A 27,185-nucleotide genomic window follows, 5' to 3' on the forward strand; every position below is an offset into this window, starting at 1 on the left:
AAAGACAAACAATTGCAAGTGTATGCATGGGGCATCTTTGTGGAGAGCTGGCCCTCTGCCATGGGGATCCTGTTGGTCACTCTGTGGCATTGTCCACTAGTCCATTTCCCACTTGGCTCACCTAGCACGTGGGCGCATTGCTTGTTTCATTGCCTCCCTCAGCAAACAGACTTTCCCCCAGTTGTGACATTAAGGTTGGGGTAACCAGTTTGCATGGGGAGGGGAGAAATGGCTCACAGGCTGGTATACGCGCACTTGGGCAGGCATTTATAGGAGTAGGGCCACCACCCAGAGATGAGCCAGAGGTCACAGGTCACAATGCTTAGCTGCAGGAAACAGGATTTCTCAGGCAGGCAGTTTATTTCCTTCTCCAGACACTTGACCTCCCTCTCGACCCTTGATTGCCATTTTTGTCAGCGTTGGCACCATTCAATGGCTTTTTTCCGTCTAGTAACTAGTCTGCATTTTTGTCTCAGTGGGCAAAACAAGAAGCCTTTTGCCCGACCGTCCACAGTTCGTTCTTCATCCCCAGCACCTTGGATGGTTCTTCTTTTGTACACACCCGTGTACAAGTGAGTACCGGTTCTTGGCTGAAGACTTATCGACATGCTGCTCATGTGGTGGGGCTGGAGCTAGGGGAAACAGCGAGCAGCAGGCCATGCCATGAATGGCTTTCACAGCGGGCTGAATGCCAAAGGGAAGCTGACACTGATATCAGATATTGTCCCTACCAGGGAGGGATGACTCAGCCTACAGCATAAAGGAAATAGTCTAGGGTTGGTGCGGAAGTTGTGTGCTGACAAGGCCTCGTGAGACTGACTTTCCATCACAGGGCTTGGGGTAGGTGAGGAAGCAGAGAGCTGGCCGTTGACTGACTGGATGCTGAAGGGGCTGGCCTGTGTCGAGAGATACAACTGTGTCTGTTGTGTCTATCTTAACATTTATTACTGAGCTCATGGTGCACACCAGGCTGGCAAGCGCCTCAGCGCTGGGTTGGAGGAAGAATAAAGTTCACTGCTTGCCTGGCATCCTTTGCTCACTGAAGGATTTCCAGTGAGTGAAGCCGGCCCAGCTGCGGCTGGTGCACTTTGCCTGGCACGTGAAAGGCATTTGTAGGTGTTAACCAGTGAGCATGAATGACCCTGCTCATTCTGGGGCAGGCACGGCAGCTCTCATGGGGTCAGCACTGGCTCTCACAGCTTCAGTCTCCTCCAAGGTGGGGAAAGTGTATATGGCATGGCACAGCCTGTGCTGCACAGCACCATATCAAATGATTTTTCCCTGCTACCCTGTTTACTGTTGTTTTCCAACCCTAAGGAGACATAAAATACAGGAGTTAGAGAGAGGATTTTGAATCTGGCTCTACCCCGGTATACTGTGCAATCTGGGGTAAATCCCATTGGTATGTCTACACTGCAGTTCAAGCATATGATGTCACCTTGTCTAGATACAAGTAAGATAGCTTTAAATTAGCTAGCTCACCTGTTTAGCTCAGACACCTGTCTAGCCAGCATACACAGAGTTCAGGGCAGGCCGCACAAGCACCCCCATGCCCCTGGGTAATAAATAGATGGGTCACTAGTGTGCATGAAGCACCATACAGCCACCTTACACTGTGAAGGTTTGAAGCCAGCTCACACATGGCTACACGAGCTGTGATCCCACCTTCAGGTTACACTGTGGCTGTGCCTTCATTTATTTGCATTGTAGTTGTGCTTAAGGGCCTCAGTCATGAACCAGAGTCCTCTGTGTTAGTTGTTGTACAAATACAGAGCCCCCCACCCTTGGTTTTCCCATTGGTATAATGGGGATAATGGCATGACCCTGTATGGGGAGGTTTGCTTCATCAGTGTTTGCAGTGGCCTCTTGAGGTCTTTGGGAGGAGGGCGCTTACAAGAGAGGAAAGGCTCATTTATTTTTCTTTCCTTCTCACTCTTTTCCACACCCTTATTTCCTTTCGTTTCTTATTAAAGTAACAGTGCAACATGATAGGAGAGGTCTTTGTGAATGTGTAGAGTCTGTGTTGTGCAGAGGAAGTGGAGTGGGTGTGTACCTGAGGCTTGTTACGGGCATCCTTCTTATCCATTCTTCTTGATGCTGTAAAAGAAAATGTCTGGGGATAAGACACGTTCCTGGGAGAGCCTGTCTATCTGTTTCTCAAGGCCTTATCCAAACCTGTCACATGCCCATTGACTCTGGACTTTTGCTCAACCTCTCACTTGGTGTTTAAGATCCTCGGGTCTTCTCAGGTGGTGCATGGGGTGCTCAGAAGCTATTTCTGGAGCCTCTGCAGGATGGGGAGAAGCCGAAAAAGAGACTGGTGTTTGTAGCAGGAACCACTGGAAATTGCTTTGCTGCAAAGCAGGAGGAAGCCATAAGGAAACTCTCTAGCTATTAGCTAGCTGGTGTATTTATGACTGGAAAGATGTGGGTTGAAAAGGTCATGAGCACACAGCTGACAGAGCTGCTGGGGCAGTATCCACACTCACTGATTCTTCATCCCATTTGTGCGCTGCCTGCTGTATATGGAAAGAGGGAGGCCTGGAGCCTTGCGCTGCTGTCTGGTAGTATAGTGTAACATGAGAAGAAGTGGGGGGAGGTGAGGAGGGGGGAAGGAGGCTTCGGAAGGGAAGAAGGGGGATGTGTGCATGGGAGAGAGGATGGAGGCCAGAGTTGCAGTATAAAAACAGAGTGGCCAATGGTAATCTCAGCAGCACTACCGCATGGACCATCCGTCTTCCTCCTGCACCCCCCTCCTTCTCTTGAAGGGAGGGGGCTGCCAGTCTCCACTGGAGGCTATATACAAATGAGAGTGAGAAACATCTGGTAGCAAAGCCCAGCTTAGTTCATTTCCCAAGCTCTCCCCAACTGAGGACCGCTGCAAACTTTTCAGTAACTCAAGTAGCCCACCCTAAGCTGTCCTCACATGCACACAGTGTGAGGGCTTCACCTCTCGCCTGAGATACAGGTACAGCAACTGCTGCTGGAGTCAGATGCATCCTACAGCCTCACACGAAGGCTTTGCAAACAGAAGCGCACTGTGCCATGTGTGTTAAACTCATTAAGGGACAAACACAAGTTCTGAATCTGCCATCCTCATTTAATGAACTGCCTTTGTCATTGTGCAACAGAAGGTTTTGTGCCTGGATTTTGACCTGTTATTAAATGTATGGCTGCTGCAGTAGTATGGAGCATGGGAAGTAGGCAGGACTGTCAGCTAATTCCCCTTCTGGTAGTGCATGCTTGACCTTGGTAATGACAGTCGACATCCAATAAAGCTGCAGCTTAAACTGAACTTTCATAACGAGCTGTGACCCAAAAGGAAACCAGAAGAAACAGAGTTTCAGACTGAAGTTGTAGTTGGGCAGCTATAACTACTTTGCACATATGAATTACCTTCCATTCAAGGACCTCCAGCTGCTTAATCAATACTAATGAATGACAACCTCTCCATCACACACAAGTTGTAACCTCAAAATCCACCTTTTGTGGCCTGCAACTTGTATAGTCTTCCTTTTCCCTGAATACTAGCTGAATATTAGGACTTATGCATGCATGTCTGTCTGCTGCCCGCCCCTTCCCCCCCAGGGTGTTTGGACCAAGCTGCTGAGAACAGTGTGTCCCTCAGCTCAGGTTTTTAGCAGTGTTTTGCTTTCCAGCTTCTCCGCGCACACAATAGCCGGAATTGACAGCTTCATGTGAAATGCTTCAAGCTGGGCTCTGACACTGATGCGATGAGTGACTCATAAGTTTGCAGCATGAGGTCAGCATGGTCAATAGCAAGCTCATTAAGTGCACATGGGTCACTCTGTATAAATGGGCAAATGGCTCATTCAGGTCAATAAGGATTTGAGTACTGCTGGGAGCACAGCTTGAGGGAGGGCAGGGGTGTTCCTGCCACAGGCAGCAGTGCAGCTGAGGACAGCAGCGGCTGAGGGCCTGCGTGGAGGCTGCCTGCTGCTAACCCAGGCTCGGGGAGCTGCTCCCACCACTCCCTGCTATCTACCCCTGCAGTGACTTACAAATTGGCCCCCCAGTCCAGAGCACATGTGTTCCCTGTCTCACCTGTGTTGCATCTTCACAGGTTTCTGGCACACACAACCACTGCAGAGACAGCACAACAGAGGAGAGAGAGCTCTTGCTATGGAAAACTGTCAGTCAGGGCCTGATCCTGTAGTCCCGATCTGGGTAGAGCTTGTAGAAAGTCTTTTGTCTGTGGGCAACAAGATCAGAACCTGGGTTTGAATTCCAGAGCCGGGCCTTACCAGCATCAGTGTGTATCCAGAGACTCTGCTGAAGCCAACAGAGTTAAGGCCGGATTCTCATCCTGAGTAGGCTGAAGTTGCTGGAGTTAGTTTGAGTGACACAATGAGGATTCGACTTTGTCAGGCTGTTGAAAAGATCTGACGTGGGTGCATGGGCAGGTGGAACAGAAGAGACCCAGCTTAATTCTCAAATTAACTTAGCAATGTTGATCTGGTAAACACGGATAGGAAAACAACTATTGATTTTTTACAGCGCCGATTCTCACTGTAGCCATGTGCTAATCGACTTCCGTGTTCTGTTTTAGATCAAATGCATCCCTGGTGGAGAGGTTGACTTTGCCGAGGGTGAAGTTAGCCTTTGTCACCTCCAGAGCAAATCCTGTACTTTAGGTGAGAGGAAGTTAAGATCTTGTTCTGAGCAGAGTTTAAGAAGCAGCTTAATATTAGCATCAGCCCTAGACCAAACACAGGTCCTACAGAGGACCAAGACAATCCCACAAAGTAGCTAGACCTGCTAATTCATGGGCAGGGCTGGAATGCCCTGCATTTAAGCAAGGCATTGAAGGTGAGCTTCTAGGTCACAGACGCCCCCTGTTATGTCGGACAATAACCTCCTATAATCTCTCTCATATGCTTCTTGAGAATCATCCTCAAAACAGTTAGTTTTGCCCTTGCTACTTGGCCTGGAAGTCTATTCCAGAACCCCATAACTGACAGGAGCTTTCTAGTTGGGAAACCATTTGTACTTGTGCCGTTATACGTTCTTAGCTTAAACAGCTCTTCCCCCTCCCAGGTATTTAGCCCTGTGCTATGTTTAAAGAAAGTCATATCCGTTCTCAGCCTTAATTTTGCTAGGCTAAACAAACCAGCCTCTTTTAGCCTCCTTTGTTCAGGAGGCTCTTCATTCCCTCACCTTCAGAAGAGCCCATTTCTGCACTTCTTCCAGTTTGAGTCCATTTTCCTTGATCACGGATGGTTAGAATTGTACACAGTATCTCAGGTGAGGCCTCATCACCACCTCATATAAGAGGTATTAATGCCTCTTTATTTCTGTTGCACATTCTTTGACTAATCCAGCCCCAAATTTCTTTTTGCATGGATGCATCATATTGGCAACTCAGTCATCCTGATTGACTGATCTTAGCTCCTCCTCCTCAATTATTTCCAACTTTTGAGCTCCCAACTTACAACAAAAGTCTCAGAATGCATGACCTTGCTTTCTTATTGTTGAACTGCCTCCCAGCTCCAGGTCATCCAGTGCCTGTTGTATAACATCCTGATCTTCCTTGATATTGAAACAGCCTCCTAGCTCTGTGCTATTACCAAATATCAGCAGCACACTCCTACTTTTTGTGCCATTAAAGAAAATATTAAACAAGATTGCTCTCAGGACTGATCCATGAGGAACCCCATTAGTAATCTTCCCCTTGATTCTTCCCCTTCTATTGCTCTTTAGCTACTTCCTAAGTCACCTTTAAACTACTCTTCTCTCCTCTTCTTTGTTTGCACTAATAATTAGAGAGAGATAAGAGCTACTGCGTTTCCTTTGTCTGGAAAATAAGTTATCCTGTCAGAAAAAGAAATTGGGTTAGTGTGTTATGACCTAACATTGGTAAATCCATGTTGCATGTCATCATATTTCCCACGTACCTCTGTGTTTTTAATTATTCTGTGCTTGAAAAATTGTTCTAAGCTCACCCCTTCTGTGCCCCAAGGCCGCTACAGAATGAGCTTTCCTCTCCCTGATATTTTGTGTTTTCTAAGCAAACAATTCAGAGGGGATCCGAACCAGCCTCAGCTTCAGTCCTGAGGAAGAGTTGAATGTGAGTGGATCTTTAACTTTTTCACTTTTGTTCCTTTTCATTTTTGTAGGCACGTCTGCATTTCCTGATTCAGCTGGGTTGGGAAGTACTGAAATATCACAACAAATAAAGTTGCATTTGCTATATTTCCTACCCATTTAGAAGCAGGAAAGCCCTGAAGTCTTGTGAGAGAGCCTATTTTCATGGGATTTCCTGGTAAGCCAATAGGGCTGGATTGTTTTTATTAAGGACCAGTCTCTACAGCAGGAAAAATGAAGTTGAGGTGCTAGAAGTCAGGTCCCTTATTTTGTTTCCAAGCTCTCCCAATCACTCCCCATATGATCTTGCACAAGCCACATGGGGTAAGCATTTCAAGAAAACTCAAGTCAGATTTTGAAGTCCACACCCTGCCACCCCACTCCCCCCTACAACAAGGAGGACGGACTTTGTTCGCAGTGTGCTTTCAAAAATCTCAGTCACAAGTGCTCTCTGTGCCTCAGTTTCTGGAAAAGGGAAATGATAGCATTTCTTTGCAGGGGTGTTAAGAACAGAAGCTTTTGCAACTCAAGATGCAGGAAGCACGTGTTTGCAAGGGCAAAAGCTTGTTTTATTCACATGTCACTAATTATGGTGCAAAAAGAAATGCAGCACTCTAGAACCCTTAGTTCAGAGATGATGCCTTTTATTAGACCAATGAAGAAATCATAAAAAAATTATCTTTTTCTGAAAGCTTTCGGGCACATGCACCCTTCCTCAGGCTCAGGGAAGATTAAAGATAGTAAAAAGTCCCCGTAGGTAAAAAAAAACCTAATTATGGTGGCGTTTAAAGCCCAGCTTGAAAGGAAGCCCAGCCCTACTTAGTGACATCACCCTTGCCTTCCTTAGGAAGTTTCCGACCTTTCCTTCCTCCGATAGCGTGTGTATTTGCATTCAGCACACTGTAGGTATTAGGGAAGCAACCTGGTGCTCTCCTCCAGGTAGGGAGAATGTGGCTAAGGAGGGATGAAGTCACCCTGGCTACTGTGATGATTTAAATATAAAATCCCAGCTCCAGTGGGTATTGTGGTGTTCTGCTTTGTCCCTGCTTGTGCAGACTCCTGCTCCCTGCGATGCAAGAGCATTGGGAGAAGTCGCTCCTGGCTCCAGGAGTGCTTGGGGTACTGGGTGCCCTGTGGAAAGGGAAGCTGGTGCTAACTCTCTCCAGGGTATGAGGAGCCTCTGCAGTACACAAGGAGGTGGCTGTTTCTGCTGCAGAGCTGACAAATTGTTCAGTTCCTCAGTTACAGCCTCTTGCAAAGCAGCGAGAGGCCTGACAGTTCAGCCACTGATGCTGGATGCCTCCATTCATTTTGAAATGGGAATGGAGGTGAAGGAGGGTGGAAAGAGTGTTACCTCTTACTCTTCCACCCCTGCTGTTGGTCTCTCCCTCCTCTCCATCCCACCCTATCCCAGTGGACTAGTTAGCATGGATTTTATTCAGTTGCAATGGGGTACTTTGAAGAGTTCTTTGGCTCTGCTTCTGCTTGCAGGCAACCAGAGCTTGGGGTTTCATTCATACAGGAAGGGACCCTGGACACACCACTGAGGTCTGAGAGGGCTGTTTCATCCTGGAACAGTCAGCACAACAGGGGAGGCATTTGAATTCCTAATGGGAACAGCAGGTCATTAATAATGCCTACCCCTTTTCATCAGTGAATCTAAAAAGTACTTTGCAAAGAGGTTGGTATCATTGAAGGGTTCCATTTGCTGTTTAAGAAAAGGGAAGAAAAAGAAGAAAGATGCAGATTAATTACCTGCTGTGCTTTTGCTTGATAACATCAGACTTATTTAGCCACAGTGACTCATGCCATATACTGCAACTGAGCCTGATGTTGAACAGTGCACCAGATCATGAGACAGATAAGGGGGACTGCAAGGTGCTAGAAAAGAAAACCTGCTCATGGTAGAAAAATACAAATTGAAAAAGCAATCTCCTCTGCAACCTGAAGTCACACACAGTGTTTTCCAAAATGTCAGGGGACAGAGAACCTCTACCCTGGCTAAGCCCACCTTGAAAGACAATCTCCACTCCTGCTGGTGCCTGCAAGATCCCAGCTAGAGAGAAACCAGGTCTTGCCCTCAGTTTTACAGTGCAGCTGTCTGGCTAGGTTTTTTTCCCCCCCATGTGGATGTCCTCGCATCTTCCTTCCCTTTTTGTGCAACTGCCAGATCTAGAACATAGGAGCTTTCAGACCAGATAATGGCAGTGGTTCATCAAGCTTGGTATCTTGCCAATGGCAGTGACCAGTACCAGCTGCTTTTGAGGAGGATTGCTTTGTGATCTGAGAAATCCCAGACTCTGTGGTGAAAAAGATTCAAGCAACTGATGGGAGAGGTAGGAGGCAGGTTGAGGTCCAGTTCAGAGTCATCTGGGAACATATGAAAAAGGAGGATGCTTGCTGTGAAGGAAGGGTGGCTGGCCAGTTGACTGATTATATTGCAACTGAGGTTTTTTTTTTAATCCCAGTTTTAACATAGTTGTCCTGATCAGTACAATCAAATTGCAAAACTGAATGTTTCCAATGCATCAGGAAGTTTGATTGACCATGGAAAACATACTAGGATTTAAGACAACTCATGAGTAACATTTGTAATTGCAGCTTGGAAGTGATGGAGAGCAGCCTAAAAGCCAAGGTTGGGAGGCGGGGGGGAGTTAGAGAAAAGACTGGCTTAGTTGCCTGGATGTAAGTGATTGCTTTATAAGGAAAAGGGCTCAAGTCATAGTCTAGAGAGAAAATAAGCAGGTCTGGAGAAAGCATTTGAAGATGGCCAGGAGATATCCAATACCAGACAAACAGTAGAGACAGCATGGGAAAAATATGAATTACTGTAGAGAACAATGATAAGAACTGTTTTCTTGTCCTAGATAAAGTGGATTCATTTTAGCTTTAACTTAGTGATCCTGTGTCTTGCAGGCTGCCTGTAGATACCAAAACTCACAAAGGAAATTTATGGATGACCGGTGGAGTGGGGAATGATGAGGAGGACAGGGCAGTCAGGCAGAGGAATGAAGATCTTTTGTCAAGCTGGACCCACTGAAATAAAATGCTTTATAATACAGCCAAATGGAAAATGATATATCCAAGGGTAAGGAAGTGGAGACTAGACCTACACCAAAGGGGAGTGTCCCCTGGAAGTCAGTGACCCTGGAATGGGCTTAAGGCACAGGCAAGACATTCAATGTGAGCTCACAGTGCACTCCTGAAGCTAAAAGGGGCTCATGGAGCCCATGGATATATAAGCAGGAGGGTAGTGAACTGGAATAAGGTCATTTCACTTGCGTACTTGGCACTGATGAGATTAAAAGTGGAATGAGGTGTACAGTTCTAGGGTACCAACTTTGAAGAAAGGGGGCAGAAAAACTTTGAGTGGGTACAAAAGAGCCAAAAAACTGACTTGATGGCTGGAGAAAATGCCTGAGAGGGGGAGATGCAAAAAGCTCAACCTGATTAGCTTATCAAAATGTGAGAGGTGGCTTGATTAGTGTCTAATCTAAGTACCTTCATGGGGAAAAAACACTAACTATTAAAGAGTCCTTTAACCTAGCAGAGAAAGGCACAAAAAGAACTACGGCCTGGAAGCTGAAGTCAGACTAATGCACATGAAAAATAAGGCTCTGTTTTTCTCTAGTGATTAAGTACTGAACAAACTCCCAAGGGAAGTGCTGGCTTCACCCTCCCTTGACATCGTGATACAGGACACAGATTAGATGATTTAACAGTCTGTTTTGGCCCTAAAATCCTTGAGTCTATGCAGTACTATATTGAATGAGACTAGCAGTCTGTTTAGTCCAGTGACCTGCCTCTGACATTGGCCACAATGTTATGCTTCAAATGCAAGAAACGTTACAGGGGAGACAGATTAAGTGTCCCCGTGGAAAGCTTGCTCCTATCTCCCAATAGCTGGAGTCTGGATTATGCCGTGAGGTGTGAGCATTTACTTCCCTTGTTAGTTTTACAACATTTACTGTTCTAACACTGGATGTTCTTGTTATGCATGGGCATAAATATCCAGTCCTTTTGCTGGTCTGTAATGTTTCAAATCCCTCTAGTCTTTTACATAACTAGCTGTGCAATCTAGGTTGCTGATTTGAATGAGAAATCGCCTATTTTGGCAGTGCCCAAGGTGCTTTATTTTTAAATTACTTCACAGCTCTTGGGGATTACCATCTGTGCCTGGGGACTTGTCAATGGCTTCTCTTTTTATTAGCAGCAAATGTTAGATCCTGACTAGTTATATTTCCAACATCTTCCATGTTGGAAGCAAATCAAATACACAATTGTAGAGAGGTCAAGATAGTTTGTCCCAAATTCAAACTTGCCACTAACCCTCGGAAATCTGGAAGAGAACAGAAAAAAAAATGCAAGGAGTGTAGGGAGAGACTGGAGAATAGGAAGACAGAGTCATGGAGAAAGAGAGGGGATCCACTGGTCTGGATTTCTAGCACAAGCAACACAATCTTAAGTGAAACTCTTGTCTTTGTTCTTCAGGCTTCTTCCATTGTGCTCAATTGTCATCCCACGTGATAACCAAGTTATCAAGGTATATCTCATAGTGATTTCTTAGGGCCAAGGACAGCCTTAGGTTTGGTTGCTTTCGTCCTGGCTCAAACTGAACCCACAGAAGCATTGCTTCCCAAAACATACTTCTGTATTCGGTGCATCGGAGCATGCTGCAAGCGGCGCTGGCCTTTCTGTATTCTAGCTCAGTTCTGCGTACCGCTCTGCATGCTATTAATAGAACAGATGGCATTTAACAGCCATATATGAAAAGTAACTCTGTAAGGGCATAAGATGCAAAGCCTTTTGGAAAGCAGCAAGTTGCAGTGTCACTATACTAATCCCTCTTCCTTGTGTTTCTCCTCTGGCCCAGGTCGTGGCGCACACATTTCCACAGTCCATCTCCTTGACAATAGGTGTCACTTTACCAAATAAACAGGGTGGAAAGAAGCCTGCTGATCACTCCACTTCCATGATCTGTATTTTGTTGAATCCCTGCATAGCCTATTTCTGCCTTGACAGCTATTTCCTCGTGACTGGTGCTGTTCCATAGGTTGCTGTCATTGTGATGGTTGTTGGTTGGCATTAGAAATGTATTGGACTTGCAGGCTTATTTCCAGTGGGTCCCTCCTTGCTCCCCGCAACCCAGCACAAAAATGCAGGACTCCTATCACAGTGGAACAGCTGTCTTGGTGATGCACTTCAGAGGGCACCTTGGACTCCAAACTGTGGGCCTAATCCTATGAGGCACTTAGTGGTCTCATTGGATCTAGAGGGAGATGAAGCCATTTTATGTTACAGGTTGTAATTGGCTGCACCTAAAATTGGGGCCATCACTTGTTTTTCTCCCCCCTTTTACTATCTCTTCTTTGTTTCCTTATTTTTTTCCCTTTTAAACTCATTCCCTATCCTTATGGTGCCATTTCAAAGGGAACTTGCGACCCTTCCCGGTACATATATACATCTAATCTACATCATGCAGGTCCTAATATTGAGGGAATCCTCCATCCGAGTTAACAAGGCAACTTTTTTTTATAATAGCCAGAGGTACATCTCGCACTGAAGGGCCGGTTTGGGTTTTTTTGTGCACTTGAAATGGATTGCGGATGTGACCCTTGCACTCCAACATCCTACAAGAGGGAAACAAAAGCTTCCTTTTAAAGCCAATGCCAAGGCCACTGGTATGGATCAGCCAACATGTGACCCTGTACAATGTAACAATAGCTACCACTTCCTAGAGACCATAGGCACAAGCATGGAAATGGTGAGGGCCATGTATGAAGGAGGTAAAATTAGCATTGGAAGAAAAGCACTGTAAATCCATGTGAGCTCACACTGTCTTATGGTATGGCTACCTGGCCTAATTAAATGTCCTTTTGAATCATATCTTGTGTCAATGACAATAGCAGTGACACAATTGTCACCTATTTTTAACTGGTGATTTCAAGGAGAAAGAGTGCAACCCCCTCTGAACTGTTTGTGGTTTACCAGCGTTTTGCTAATCCTTATAGCTGAGAACAGCATAGAGAACTCAGAATATGAGAAACTCTAGCATTACTCCTGTGCAAGGAGGACTGCAAAGTCTGACTGACAGACCCAAATTATGCCTACCTTAAAATACCCTATTCCTGTCTTACAGGTGCGCTATTCAGCATGTTCTTTTTAAAAAAAATGATGAATAAAATATATTGTTGTGGACTAAAACATGAGACTATTAAAACAGGGTAAAAATCAGCTCCCTTTTGCTTTTCATTTGTACTTTGTCTTCTTGAATTTCCCTGAGCTTGGGCAGTAGACCAATTGGTTTCTCTTCCTGGTTCCCACATGCTAGCCCACAGCTCTGAGGCTTTTGCAGGGTAAATATAAAACAATAAAAAACAATGCTGACGTGTCCCTGTTGTAGGCATGACTTCTACATGTGAGCTGGTCCTTGTACCTTGCTTCCTCCATGGCCCAGCTACAGAAGATAAATGAGGCCAGTTTGATTTTTCTGGATAGTGTCTGTTAACAAATTAAGTGGGAGGGAAGAATGCAGATGAAGTGATGAGGGAAATGAAGGAGTTGGGAGAAGAAAAGACAGAGGGCCAGTCCCTGCCACCGGTGCTGAAAAATTACCTTCTCTGCAGTAACACACTGCTGAAACCTGTCGCAATGAGAGGGGGGGAAAGCAGGAAAGGAGAGACAGCGTCTAGATGGGGTGGGATGCACGGTCCAAGACGAGGCGAGACGGTGGACAATATGCATGCACTGCAGTTGCTGCAGTGACTGCAGCTCTTGTAGAAGGTGGGGTAGATTTGTACTTTGTAGACTAACTCAATCAGAGACGCATAAGCTTAAGTAAGCAGCCGCTTACATCCGCAGATGCTATGACGCACTCCTTTCCTAGCACCTGATGCTTTTCCTAGTTGCTTAGGGAAGCTTATGCACCTCTGATTTAGACCATGCGGTACAAATCTGCCCTGCCTGAAATCCATAGAAAATGAGGGCTGGGAGGGACCTCGGGTCATCTAGTCCAGGCCCCTGCTCTAAGCAGGGCCTTCCCCAAACAGATCAGCCCACCCAAGGCTTTGTCTAGCTGGGTCTTAGCCCCCCCGAGGAGGTTTCCCCCCGAGTTCAGCCCAACTGCCTCGCTCTGCTCGTGTATCCCCTGCAGCCGCAGCCCGAGTCGTCTCAAACCAGCCGGCTGCGGGCCGGCACCCCGGGCCGGGGGCTCCGCGCCAGAGCCCCGCGGGGCGCGGCCGGCTGCGGGGCCGCCGGCGGCCGGGAGGAGGCAGCAGCCGGCCGGCTCGGCGCCCGGCCCCGCGGAGCGGCGCGGCGCGGCGGCGGCGGCGGCTCGGTCCCGGGCTGGTGGCCGTGCGGGCGCGGGAGCCTTTCCCCGCGAGCCGGAGCGCCGCCGGCTGCCCTGCCCTGCCCTGCCCTGCGAGGCGGGACCGGGCCGGCTGCTCCGCTCCGCCTCCGTCCGCCCAGCCCGGCCCCGCCGGCGGGACGAGGGAGCAGGCAGGGGCGCGGGGCTCCGGAGCGCGGCGGCGGCGGCGGCTGTCCCGCCCCTTCCCCTTCCCCTTCCCCGCCCGCCCGGCCGGCGCGGGACGGGACGGGACGGGACGGGCCGCGGCGATGTCGGACCCGGCGGTGAACGCGCACTTGGAGGGCATCATCTCCGACTTCGAAGGTAGGGGCGGCCTGGCAGCGGGGGGCTGGAAGAAGTGAGGTGCCTGGGCCTGGCCGGCGGCCCGCTTGCACCCCCCGGGATTTCTGGGGCGTGCTTTGCAGTCCGTGGGGTTGTTATGCCGCCGCTACCCCGCTCCTAGCTGCGCCCTCCTGTTCCCTGCCCGCCGGCACCCTTGGGCCGGGCCCCCTAATGCGGGTGAGGCCGAGCACGCTGCGCCTGGCGCATCCCAGCTTGGGCCTTCCCAGGCGCGTCCTGCGCTGCCCTGCTCCTCTAGCCGCGAGGGGCTCAAGAGCCAGCGCTGGAAGGTCTCTAGCCAGAGCCGCTGTAGGAAGTGCCTGGTTGAGACTGGTGCAGTTTCAGCTGCTTGGTACCGTGCGACTGCTTTGTGGCTGGCCGCTCCCCTGCGGAGCGTCCTGCAGAGGAGGATCTCTCCTGGAGGACCCTTCAGGCACGTGGGAGGCTTTGGACGACTGCCTTCTGACTGTGTGCTCTGGGCGCGCGCCCAGTCTGCTCAGTCTTTGGGAGAGCAGAAATAAATATCCCAGCCAAGCGCGTGCTCCTGTCGGATAGGTGAGTGGGCCAGTGATGGGCAAAACAGGATGAGGGGCCTCGTCTGAACTGGGCTTTGAGAACACAGGCGCGACCAGTGGCTTTAGGCTCAGGGGAGCTCTATTTCTCAGTGCTGGCATGAGTCCTGGAAAGCGAATCCTATGGGGAGCATGAAGGCTGCTCGTAAACTGGCATGATCCACCTTCTCACAGTGGTCTGTAGAAAACCAAGAAACAGCAAAGTCCTGGGGAGCCAGCATGACAAATGATGGTCTTGGGGCTCCCTGCCTAGCTACTTCTTTGGCTTCCATAGTTGTAGTATCTGAATGCATCATCCACTCCTAATCAACTGAGCCCTGTGACCCCTGCGGTGCGGTGAGGTACAGCAGCATCATTATCCCGGTTTTATACTCGAGGAGACTGAGGCATGAAATGTCTTGCTCTGGCTGATACAGAATGTGTGTAGCAGAGCTGGGAGCTGGACCCTGGTCTCCTGAGTCCCAGTTTCACACCTTCATCTTAAGATCCTTTCTCTCCCTCGCAAGCATGGGGCACGCCTTCATTTCAGTGAGCCCTGTGGGGTAAGGAGGCATAAGTCTTCCACCCACACAAACACCAGCAGACTCTTGCTGTGCCCAGAGAAGGGTGTTTGTGCCCAAAAACTTGTAAAGAACAATTTTTCCAACTATTTAGGTGGTCTAATCCAAGGAACCTTGCCTGCCTAGGTCTTACTGCAGCATTTACTGCAGGGTTTGTGTGAGAGGTGGAGGGAAATTGAGTCCTGTTACAAACTCTGTGCCATGCTAGTGGAGACTTGGAGTGAGAAAAGTTCCCCAAATGCTGGGTTTACTTTCCACTCTTGACTTCACTGCATGCATTCATTGTCCTTCAGGGACTTGTACTACAGTTCCCTGCTGCCGTGTTCAGATTCTGGTGTAATTACAAGCCTCCTCCTTGCCTCCCCCCCCAACTGCATTTAAATCTCTGAAGAGTAAAGTAATTCACCACTTGGAGAACAACCGAGGATGATGAAGGCCCTGCTGTGAGCCTAAGGGCTGTTTGTTCAAGACTGTGTATGCTCCTCCATGCCAAGAAGCTGCCCAACAATGAGAGAAAATTTTGATCCCCAGAGTGAATGTTTTCTTGATGGCAGCTTCTGGCTGCATGCAGAGAGAAACCAAGAAAAAGCTGTGGATGTGTCTGTGGCCAAAAGTTCTGGCATAGCCTTGGACCAGGGGTCCAGGCTACTGTTTCACAGCTTAATTACCTCTTGCACGTCCATGGCAGGATGCCAAGAAGAGACCGTAGTAGTGCCAGCACCAATTATTCTCCATACCCCATGGAGTAGTGAGTGTAGCATTTGTCTCTTCTAGGTAGGCATCCCCGCTTGACATGGCTCAAGGCCAAGGGGGAAGACTTGGCCATTAGATAACACCCTGAAGTCGTTGTTTAAAGATCGTCTAGGAGCTGAAATCTTTCTGCAAGTGGCAGCGCAGTCGGTCTTCCAATAATCATATACTCTGCCGCCTCCTTCCCCGGCCTCCTGAGTTCCTTGTTGGCTCAGGGCTGAGGTTTTCACTTCAAACCAGTTAAGTCACAGGAGGTACAGTCGCAGGTCCTGGGCTGGGATGTTGGGATAATGCTGCAAGCCACCAATTAAGACATGGGAGCTTTGCCACATGTAGTGGGCCAGCACTGCGATGGCCATACTGCTGCTGAGCAGTGTGAGCATCCTATAAAGGGGGTCTCCTGCGGCAAAGAGCGCATGTTGCTGTGCTCCAGTTCAGTGAGCGCCAGGGTCCAAGCCAGGGGAATGCAGGCACCGGAGGAGCACCAGTTCCTCGCAATGGACCTAGGGAGAAACACGGTGCTGGGTTGTTCTCAGTGCAGCGCTGCTGGTGGAGGGGGTTAATAATCTCTTCTGCGCTGTGCAGCAGTGCATTCATCTACAAGCATGCACTGGGCTAACAGGTAGAGTAAAGAAGGTTTTAATCCCTTTTAATGTGACTGGCAAGAATTCAGTCTTCTTGAATAAACACTGACAGATTTCTACCCCTCCCCCCAAACTCCCCTACCCATTATTTGGTCTCCCACTTGACAAGATTTATGCACAAGCATTGTAAATAAACTTGGGAGTTCAAGGCTTTGGCAGGTCTTCTGAAGAGATCCTCTTGTTGCTGGCTGAACCACACATTGTGCCTGTACTCTCCAGCCTTGCTTCTGTCAGCCAACGTCATCAAGGTCTCGGCCTGCCCAGAGGTACCACAAAATAAACCCCCCAAGGTCTGGCCAATTCTGCAATGCACTGGGGTCTGAACTGCAGCTAGCTCAGCTTTGCGTAATATGTGAAATAAAGATGTGTATGCAGCTCAGAAAGGAGACTCTTCTGGTTAAGCTACACAGGATGACTGTGACCAGCTTGACTACTTTTCTTTGCAAGTATAAACCCACACTTGCCCTAATCAGTCTGCTTTTGGTCATAGTATAACACAGTTGGACAGGCTGATTATATATTTTTTAATGGGTCACAAATTATTTTTGCCTCAAACATACTATATTTTCTATCTGCGCTGTAGCTTATCACAGATTTATTACTGCAGCTTGAAACGCTGAAACATAATTAGGACATTCACGTCCTAAGTTCAGGAGCCACAAGTGCTTTGAAGGCATCGGGTAGGGAGGGGGTCTTGAACTTGTCGTGGTCCCATACCTTTGGGAACACTGCTTATCTTTACTATTTCAAACTGCTGGCTGCATTGTCTGGAAGAAGGGGGCCCACTGAAGGGGGATATAATTAGTAGTATTAACAGTTACATCTTCAGTTACTTGGGGTGAATTGTTCAGGGGGACGAGGGATAGAATATTAATAGGCTGGGTATACGTAATGCCGCTCTTCTGAGGATCTTACAGCTCCATGCAAACATTGTCAAATTAAGCCTCATAAATAATGGCCTTTAGAAAAGATACCCATGACTGAAATGCAGTCAGCTGCAGGGCTGCACACAGCAGTTGTTAAACAGTACACCGACTCCTCTTCATTAGACATTCTTGAAGTTGAGGGAGCAGACATGATACTGCAGGCATCTTGTCCTTGTCTCTACTCACCTTCAATTCTGGTTAGCATTCCTGCCTTGTAATCATGTTGAAACATAATATTTTCTGGTGAGCATAAGTGCTAAATGACTCTAAGTGAGAAATGTTCTCATAACGGCTTGAAATTGCAGGGTAATCCAGAGAAGTAGAATGCAATTACCCGAGTCAGACCCTGGGCAGGACGCTACCGCTAGCAGCTCTGCTCTGACAGAAACTACAGTACAAGCTGCAGTCACCACCCGTGGTGGCTGCTTGGCTTTGCCGTTCATTGAGAAACTGCACCTCCAGCGGCACCGTGCCCAGCAGCGTGATGCCGGGGCATTGGGCCAGCACTGATTCAAAGGGAAGTGCTCTACCTGAGTCCCTCATTGCTGCCTCTTCCTAGGTGTGCTTTGCCCAGTCCTGCAGAGCTTGTGAATACTGAGGGGATTGCAGGTCAAAGTAGGGTAGCTCCTAGCTACCAACATAGGACAGTAGCTGCTTACACATTGTGCTGCTGTATAGAGCAGGATTCCTTTTGTTGTAAAAGAAAGCAAGGAACATCTGAATCAATTATTCACAAAAGTAAGGGCTTTTACAATCCAGTGCAGTACAGCTGGCTAGACTTGGGTGTTGTATGAGACAGCAGTTTGCAGGCTGTGACGAGAGATCTTCATTCTGAACTTTTGGTTCTATTTCAGCACCCCCCCCCCCACACACACACATGCACCCCCCTCCAGGGCACCTTCCTTTGTGACATGATATCACTCTTGACGTTCCTGTCACAAACTGACTGATCAGGGGCCATCCATGAGAACGGATTCTGCTGTGGTTTTGGGGGTAAATGAGAATAAGAGGTGGCTTTTTGTCGCAAGGGATCCAAGTTGGAAATAGATCCCAGGGGTTTCCAGGAATCTGACTCAAGTGGGTTTCTTCAGCCCCTCCCCACTTCCTTAAAATCCACTTCAGCAAATGCCTGGAATCCCTGCAGATGCATACCCCGGCCATGTGTCCCTCTGCCACTTGGCGCAGGCATTCCTCTTGCATGTTGCACGAGGCAAGCAGCTGTTGATGGCATGCTGCAGATGCTGAGAATCAGCCACGAGGCTAATATTAGAGAGCGACATGCCAGAGGGATATTTACAGTGCTCTGGGGGCAACACGACTTCCAATCAGCGTGGTGCAAAGCTAGAGAGGGAGAGGATGTGTCCAAGGTTTTCATAACATTACTTTGTTTGGGCCCAAGTCTGGTTTGGTCAAAATGTGTGGGCTTCTCCCTGATCACCTGCGTGCCGTGAGCAGTAGGCTTGTGGGTTGGGCTTTGATTCATCTGGGATCATGGTGGATGTGGATCACTGGGGCTCCCCAAATAGGGTTTCCATTATCTTGGTTCCTGGGCAAGTTTACAGTGAAGGAGATGGTAAGAAATCTTTCAGCTGCATCTTGGGGCAGCTCAAATGCTAGGGCAGAGGCTGAGGCTCTTGGGTATAGCCAGCCCCTGATCTTTTGATTTCGTACTGTACCCTGAGAAATAGGATTGGAACAAGTTCCTTTGTACTCGGGGCGTCATTCACAGATGCCTAATGCTAGCATTTCCCCTCCCCAGCTGACAGGGGAAGCAGGATGCTCAGAGATGAGCTACTGGCTTTAATATAATCCTCAAATGAAAGATTTTCAGGGACTGCTGAGTGTTGCCTCTGCCTCCTTAACAGCCTTCTGACTCCAAGACAGAAAGATGGTGGACATGGAAACTTCTTGTCAAAACAGCAAACATTTTGCACGGGGAAGCAGCCAGCTGGCTGGAGGGGAGGTGGCTCATTGAGTGAGCAGCAGCAGCATAAATACAGCCAAGTTGGGTTTCTGTGGTCAACAAAAGCAGATTTGCTTTTTGACTTTTATTCCCTATTTTTCTTATCCATATATATATTTTTGGGGGCGAATTGCACCAGATGGGAGAGGGGAAGGGTGCTTCTCTTGTTGTTCTGAGGTGCAGCCTGATGGTGATCATATTAATTGTAACATGCAGGAGTGTTAGGGGAACTGGTTTAAGTTTACCTCAGATGTAGAGAACATTTGGATATAGGTCAGCTTAATGCTGAACACTTCTCTGAAGGGTCACAGGTTGTATCTGAAGAAGCATCCAAAAGTTGGGGTGTACGTTCAAAGAAGTTACGTAACCTGGGGTTGAAGTAATGAACTAAAACTTTCTTACAAGAAAGCTCTTTCTCTGCATTTTCTGCCCTGTCTTGGCCAGAAACACAAAGCAAAAGTTTGGCTCATGGTATTTCAGCAGTGCTGCTTCCAGCTCCCAGGTGCCTGTGAAGGCCTGGACGGCGGCTATCAAAACCTCGCAGGGCCAGAGCGGAGCCTCCTCTGAGCGGGGGAACTGTTTATGGCTTTTCTGTCTCTCGCCAGATTGGTTTGCCCAATTTTAGCTTAAGCCTGGGTCTCTGATCTCAGCTTCTAGCAATGCTCATTCCTGACAGAGTAGCACAGACAGCTATAGAAGCCATGAGACCTGTGAGCAGGCTGGATCTTTTCCCAGCATATAGGTAATTCATGGAGCATCAGTAAACTGTGAAGGTGAGGGAAAGCGAGAAGAGAATTTCTTTCTGTGCCTGTGGGAGCTAGACTCTGGGAATAGCCCCTGACCTTGCCCTACTTTGGATACAGGATCATCCAGGGGTCTCTAGTCCTAACTGCTTAGGTCCCCCCTCTTGCCCCTGGGGGCCAGCAGCAAGTGCAGGGCAAAGTACGAGTGTTCCCTGGCACCAGGGCAGGCCTGGGTGGGAGCTTCCCCGTGTTGCATAGGAGGGGAAGCCCTGGTAGCTGTGCGGGAGGATAGCAATGGCAAGTACAGCATTGTGCTAAGAGATGGCAGGTGGTCAGATGCTGGCAAGGCCAAGGGCTGTACAAGTGATCTGAAGAGGTGTGGGCTGTGCAAATAGACAGAGGCTAGAAGTGAAGAGGGTCTTTGGTGCCTGCAGCAGCAGGGTGCCTGTGAGTGCCCTGGTTGCCACGTTCTGAGCCATCCAGAGCCCAGCCTAGAACCGTGCCTCCTGGAGCTGATCTCCCCCTCCACTCACTAGAGTTGCCAGCTTTTGGCTCCCACCTGTTCAGATGGGTAGCATCTTGGAGCAACTTTCAGCCCAGCAAGTGACCGCAGAACTGCCTCTGGTCATGGGACTTGACGCCGAGGTCATGTCCCAGTTTGCCTGTCTCATGGTTCCCTGTTTTCCCTGTTCACCCTGGTTTCCTCTCTACCTTCCTACAGGCTAAATAGCCCATTTCGAAGAGGAATAGACCCCGGGCAGCAGCAACAGGAACCAAACCCTGGCCTGGGACATGCTGGAAATTCAAAGACAATGAGGGAAGCTTCAGACCCCGGAACCACTCCAAATATTTACATTACTAGCTCTAATATTTAAATGACTGGGCAGTGTGCTTACAGCTGGCCAGACAAAACCACTGTCAGTGCTCTTCCTCTTCCTTCTCACAGGTAGCACTTTTTTAGTCATTAGAGAGACATGGATCTGAGGATAAAGATGGAGGCTTCTGGATCCTTTCCCCTCTGCACTCCACTTGAATCCAGTCTTTTTTCTTAAGGTTGTTTGGCATGTGTAAATGGAGGTGATGAGTTGGAGAGTATTTCCTGGGGGGAGCGGGTCCACATGTCCAGCATTGGGGATGATTCTGGCTTTCTCGGCAGAGGGACCAAAGACTGTACGTGTCTGATGACTCGGTGGCTGCCCTGTCACTCTTTCCTCCTCCCCATCCAGACGTGCTTACAATCATACTTTGTGCCTGCTGCCTTTCCTGTAAGATTCCTGCATCCTGCTGGGTGTTACTTCAGTCATCCCTCTGCCCTGCTTTGGCCCACGCCTGTAGACTTGTCTGATTGCTCTGTTGCTGTCTTTCACCAGCATGGCAGAGTGTTCTCCTTTCTGCCTTCCTTCACATGCGTGGGACCCTGATGGAGGAGAAGAAAGAGGCCTTGGGCACTGAAGAGGTTTATTGTTACCCCTGACTTGCTCTGAAAAGCTGCTGCTAAATTAATGGAAATATTATCACTTGGCATCTGTGACTTAGGCTTTCACACCACGATAATGTTTCCGAAGTCACCGGGCAAAGCTCAGTCTTCAGGACTGAGGTATAGTGCAGCCAGGAGGTGAAGGTCTGGTATGTTCAGGCATCTCTGAGCTAGTTTTAATCTACTTAACTTGTGTACTGATAGCAGCAAACCCTGGAGGCCCATGTTAAAGTGCAGGACCCTGGTTACACACTGTCCAGCAGAAATCTGTGCTGCCGGGGCCACGGTGCTACCAGTACCCGACTTGGCTGGATTCCCACCTGTGACTGCCGGGCTGATGCACGTGTGTGTGGAGGGATGTTCCAGCACAGAGCACTGCGAATTCTGGGGTTTCTCGGCTCTTGTTTGAACCAAGCTCCAGCTCACCCTTCTTCTAGCTACCAGTGTGACCTTTGCCTTTGGAATAGATGGAGCCCATTCCCCCACCTGCTTTTTCTGTCTCTAAATGCCTCTTAGTTTGAGGTGTTACTTTAAGTGCTGTGCCAGCCCGATGCCACATACCCTGGCTTGTGTGAAGTGTTGCTTTATGCCTGACGGAGCTGGCTTGTCCTGAGGTTGCAGCTCGAGTGCTGCTGAGCAGCACCGGATTACGACATGTTGAGGCCCTAAGCTATGTCCAGCTTAAGAGGCCCCATACAATAAAAATAATCCAATGTATGTATATTTTTTGTTATATTAGAATGAAAATGTTCATATTTAGAGAGTCATTTTTCTCATATCTCCTTTATCTCCTTTACTTACTTATCAACTGATTATTATACAACTTGATATTGAGTCAGGGTTTTTTCTCTTATTTAGAGGCCCCTCATATTGTGAGGCCCCAACCTGTAGTTTAAGTAGTTTGAGCCTAAATCTGGCACAGCTGCTGAGACAGTGGGGATGCAGCAGCTGGAGTTGGCCTGAGTCCTCCCCTGCTAGTCCACTCATTTCATGCTGTGAACCAAGCCACTGTGAGCATTGCTCATGGGTACAGGTGCTCCCTGGCTTGGCTCATGACAGCGGGGGCTCAAAAAGGGTCACTTTTGCAATGAAGATATACCCTAAGACCAGGTCTCTGTGGACTCTTTCCTGATGAGACTGCTGCTGGCACAAGTTTCTCCCGGTTGGGCAGACCAGAGACCAGCAATTAGGCGGAACAGATCTGTCAAGGCTGGACCCGAGTACCCCGCTCCTCTCAGCGTTGCCCTTAGAGCCAGGCCCCGGTGCGCTCCAAACTGCAATTTTCTGCTTGATCAGCAATCTCTGCAGTGCCCCACGCAAGGGAGTAAGTGGGGCCTATTCTGTCATAGTGGCCCTGGGATCAGGAGGGAAGTGATAAAGCATGCATCTTAAGTGCCTCTCCTGCTGATGGAAGGTGTGAGGATAATTATAGTGGTTGGTGCAAATGCTGCTACCTGTGCTGGTTTTGGTGTGCCTGAAACCTGACCTGAAGGGACTGTGCCCAGAGTGAGATGGGAGTACTATCTTCACGGTCCTTTCAGTTTTCTTCCTCTCGTCTCCTTGTTAGTGCAGACGGCATTGGAGTGAGGCACATAAGGAACAGGCTATTCCAGTCCCTACTCCAGTGCTACAGATAGAGCTGAAGAGGCTCGGGTGGTGCAAGTAGAAAGAGGCTAGAGGTGAAGAGGGTCTTTGGAGCCTGCAGCAGCAGGGTGCCTGTGAGGCCCCTTTAGCCACTTGTTCTGAACCCAAGTAGACTCTGAATAAGACTCTGAAACTGCCCTTTTCTCCCATCCCTGAGTCAGCTCCTGGACGGGAGACCCCACATCCAAACTATTCTGCAATTGGTGGGTTGCTGGGGCTTGGAAACCAGATTCTGTAGTGTAGCCCCAGTTCTTAGTAATGACCCTCTTGGGGAAATTCAGAAAGAGCATTACCAGACTCCAGGAAATAAGGCAAGTGAATGTAAATTTCAGGGCAAAGGACCTGGAGAGAATGTCCTGCTCAGTCTGCCACTCGCCGGCCGAGCGATGAGCAAAGCCCCTCTTCTCTTCAAACAGACTGTGTCACTCGAATGGACGCAGCAGTTATGCAGCCTTTTGATCCTGGTGACTTGATGTGATCTGCCCATGGGGGAGGTAGAGCATGCGTGGGTGAGTAAGCATGGTCATGGCAAATGGGGTGAAGCCAGTGAGGATCAGGACAGACATTCTTACTGCCCTACTGCAAAAATCAGAATTTCCTTGCTAGGAGTTGGGGCTTGAATGTTAAATTGCTGTCGGAAATGTAAATGTTGAATGAGGCAGAAGAGTTATCCTAAATCTTGGCCTGCACTTTCCTTTTAAGTGACTTTCAGTTCACTGGGGAGGAAAGGAAGAGAAATCCCTCATTATTTCTTGGCACCAGCTGTTGGCCATCAGGGTATTTGCACGTGCTTGCTGGGTTCATGGCAGTGCCTAATTGCAATGCTGAAGCTTCCCTTTCCGCATGGAAGCCTGTGCTGCTTGGGATGTTTAGCAGGAACCACTTGACCAGTAGGTTGCTTTCACCATCCTACCCCCTTCTCCCTCGGTGGGTTGCCTGGGCTGTTTAGGGAAAGTGGCATGAGGGTGTGTTTATAGTGCTGTCAAGCTCTGTGGGGCTTGTGTATATTTTACTGCCGCTATGAACAAGCTGTTTCAGGAGAGCATGACTTCTCGGGAAGGCAGAGAGGGCTGTTAAAGATCCTGTGGGCTTTTCCCAGTTGTCCTCCTTTGCCCTCTCTCACAGCTACCGGCACACCGCTGCCCTGTCTCTCTTATCGAAGCTCACCAGTGAGATGAGTTTGCCCAACTCTTTGGAGTCCTTAAGGGACCTGTGGGAGTGAATTGGCCTGCTTAGTAGGGAGTGTGAGGGCAAGATGGAGCTGTGTTGGCAGAGAGGGGTAGGGAGGGCTCCCAGGGTTAGAATAGCAGGGGGCTATGAGGCCAGATCTTGGGGACACCAGCAGAGCTGTGTTGTAATGCACATTGCAAAGCTCCTGCTCACACTCCCTTTGGCTCCTGCCAGATCTCTCAAGTCATTCCCTCTCCCTTGTATTTTAAAAAGCAGTTGTGTGGTGCCTCTGCCTATTAGGGTATGTTGTCAAACACAGATTGAGTCATTTAAACTATGAAGGATGATGCAGTCTTGTTTCCAGTAACAGGCATCAATCCTCTGTCAGTCCAAGCCCTACCACCCACTTTGCTTGATCTTAACACTTTTCCACCCACGCCTTCCCTTTTAGGACGCAAGAATCCTTGCAGCATGGCCTACCTTAGATGATGTGTTACCTGCTGCTTCATACAACCTCAGTGGCTGGCTGGCTCAAAGCAATCATTGCTCTTTAACCCTTTGTGGCTGTTATTCCACGAGTGCCCAGCACAGCACTGCCAAAGCAGAGGTTGATGTACGATGTTTTGCAAGAGAGACCACAGTGCTGATGACCTTCTGGCTATAAATTAAAAGCACAGGTGAGGTTGAAAATTCACCTGCTGATGAATCTCTGGAAGAACAGCATGGCTAGCAAGAAATGCTGGAAAAATGAAAGGAAACCCCCAAGCCAATCAGCATGTTTTCTCTTATTTTTTCCAGTGTTTCAGTAAGATCTTTTAAACATATCTTACTATACAAAGCTGGCTAGTAAGAAATGTCTAGTCATTTTCCACTAGAGGCCCCGCAGTACTAAGCACTCACAAATGTCTGCAGTTCCTCCTGCAGAATTGTTATAAGACATCTTCAACATTATGGTCTTTTTATTATCTCTGTTTCTAGAAGAGTCTTTAAATGACTTTCTTTCTGCACCTTTTGTCTATATGCCTGAAAGCACTTGAGAAACATTAGTGAACACAGCCTCTTTGTCTCCCTGGGAGGGACAGAAGTATCATTGTCTGCATTTTCCAGGTAGGCAAACTTAGGCACAGAGTAGGCAAGTAATTTGACCAAGGTCACCCAGCAAATCAGTGTCAGAGGTAGGTTTTGAATCCAGGGGGTTGATTCACTGGTCCCATAAATCTTGTGTAATCACCTGTGCCACGACAGAATTGTTGTAAACTGCATTGTTTGGATTTAGTAGCATTTTGCCTTTGGGCGATGAGTATACAAACTGCAAGGTGCTGGAGATTTAAGCCTAAGATGTTTTTATATATTTAATATCATGAAGAGAAAGCTAGGAATTTGACTTGATCTGCTTGATGGCTTTGATCTACCAAACTTTGGGGCAAAGCATCCACGCAGAAGATAGGCGGGTGATCCAGGCTGACCTGGACAAGCTCAGCAAATGGGCAGACGAGAACCTGATGGTGTTTAACACTGAAAAATGCAAGGTTCTCCACCTTGGGAGGAAAAACCTGCAGCACCCTTATAGGCTCGGCAGTGCTACATTGGTTAGCACTACAGAAGAAAAAGACTTGGGGGTCATCATTGACCACAAGATGAACATGAGCCTCCAATGCGATGCTGCGGCTAGTAAAGCGACCAAAATGCTGGCGTACATCCATAGATGCTTCTCGAGCAAATCCCGGGACGTCATTCTCCCCTTGTACTCGGCCTTGGTGAGGCCGCAGCTGGAGTACTGCGTCCAGTTTTGGGCTCCACAATTCAAAAAGGATGTGGGGAAGCTTGAGAGAGTCCAGAGGAGAGCCATGCGCATGATCAGGGGTCAGGAAAACAGATCTTACGATGACAGGCTGAGAGCCACGGGACTCTTTAGCCTGGAAAAGCGCAGGCTCAGGGGTGATCTGATGGCCACCTACAAGTTTATCAGGGGTGACCACCAGGATCTGGGGGAACGTCTGTTCACCAGAGCGCCCCAAGGGATGACGAGGTCGAACGGTCAGAAACTCCTGCAAGACCGTTTCAGGCTGGACATAAGGAAGAATTTCTTTACTGTCCGAGCCCCCAAGGTCTGGAACAGTCTGCCATTGGAGGTGGTTCAAGCACCTACATTGAACACCTTCAAGAGTAAATTGGATGCTTATCTTGCTGGGATCCTATGACCCCAGCTGACTTCCTGCCCTTTGGGCAGGGGGCTGGACTCGATGATCTCCCGAGGTCCCTTCCAGCCCTAATGTCTATGAAATCTATGAAATCTACATAATGTCCAAAAGGCCATCTGGAAAATGATATAATGGTTACTACTGCTTTGAATATGTCACATGGGTTATTATAAGTAATCGTCATAACTGGGATGAATACATGGGAAGTCTAGCTTAGTGATCTTTGGTTCATATCAGATATCTGAGCTTTCATTTACACCACAGTTTTCTCTATAATTGCATTTCTGTTCTCTGTTCACATGGTATCACTCTCAATGCTCAGTGATGGTCCTGCCAGGGGGCTGGTGTGTGGAATATGTTTGTCAGCCTGCAGACTACACTGAACCTGTGTTAGTTCCATTTTGAAACTTGGTGAAAGGACTTGTGATGTACACTTGGTCCCTGAGAGCAATGCCCACATCCAAGGCTCATGCCACCGAAGTCACTATACCACCCCAAGCCATTGGGTCCTATGTTCCCCTGGCAGTAAACTGCTGTGGAAAGAGGCAGCTGTGTGATCTCCGGATCCAAGCAGCATCCAAAAAGTTCTGAGTTCTGTTCTTGCCTCCTACACTGATTTAAGGGGTGAGTTTGGGAAAGCTGCTGAACTTTCCTGGGTTTTTTCCCCCCTGTATGTAAAATAGAAATGATAATACTTCATGGGGATGCTTTGAGGATAAGTTACCAACTGTCTGTAAAGCACCATG

General features: G+C 48.5%; 1 protein-coding gene across 3 annotated transcripts in view; it reads left to right on the plus strand.

Moving 5' to 3' along the window:
- SEPTIN9 (septin 9) overlaps window positions 1-27,185 on the plus strand; it is a 241,120-nt gene that overhangs the window by 93,085 nt on the left and 120,850 nt on the right. Inside the window, exon 1 of one of the 3 annotated variants that reach the window (XM_090059007.1) lies at window positions 13,409-13,774. The exons of the other annotated variants lie outside the window; for them this stretch is intronic. Coding sequence (XP_089915133.1) covers window positions 13,720-13,774 — 55 coding nt within the window. The 5' untranslated portion in view covers window positions 13,409-13,719. Of the gene's footprint in view, window positions 1-13,408; window positions 13,775-27,185 lie in introns of those variants that run through there. 3 annotated transcript variants of the gene reach the window in all.

The sequence above is a fragment of the Crocodylus siamensis genome, chromosome 8 (genome assembly GCF_052110815.1).
Source record: "Crocodylus siamensis isolate JL-2025a chromosome 8, ASM5211081v1, whole genome shotgun sequence".
Classification (NCBI taxonomy): Eukaryota; Metazoa; Chordata; order Crocodylia; family Crocodylidae; genus Crocodylus; species Crocodylus siamensis.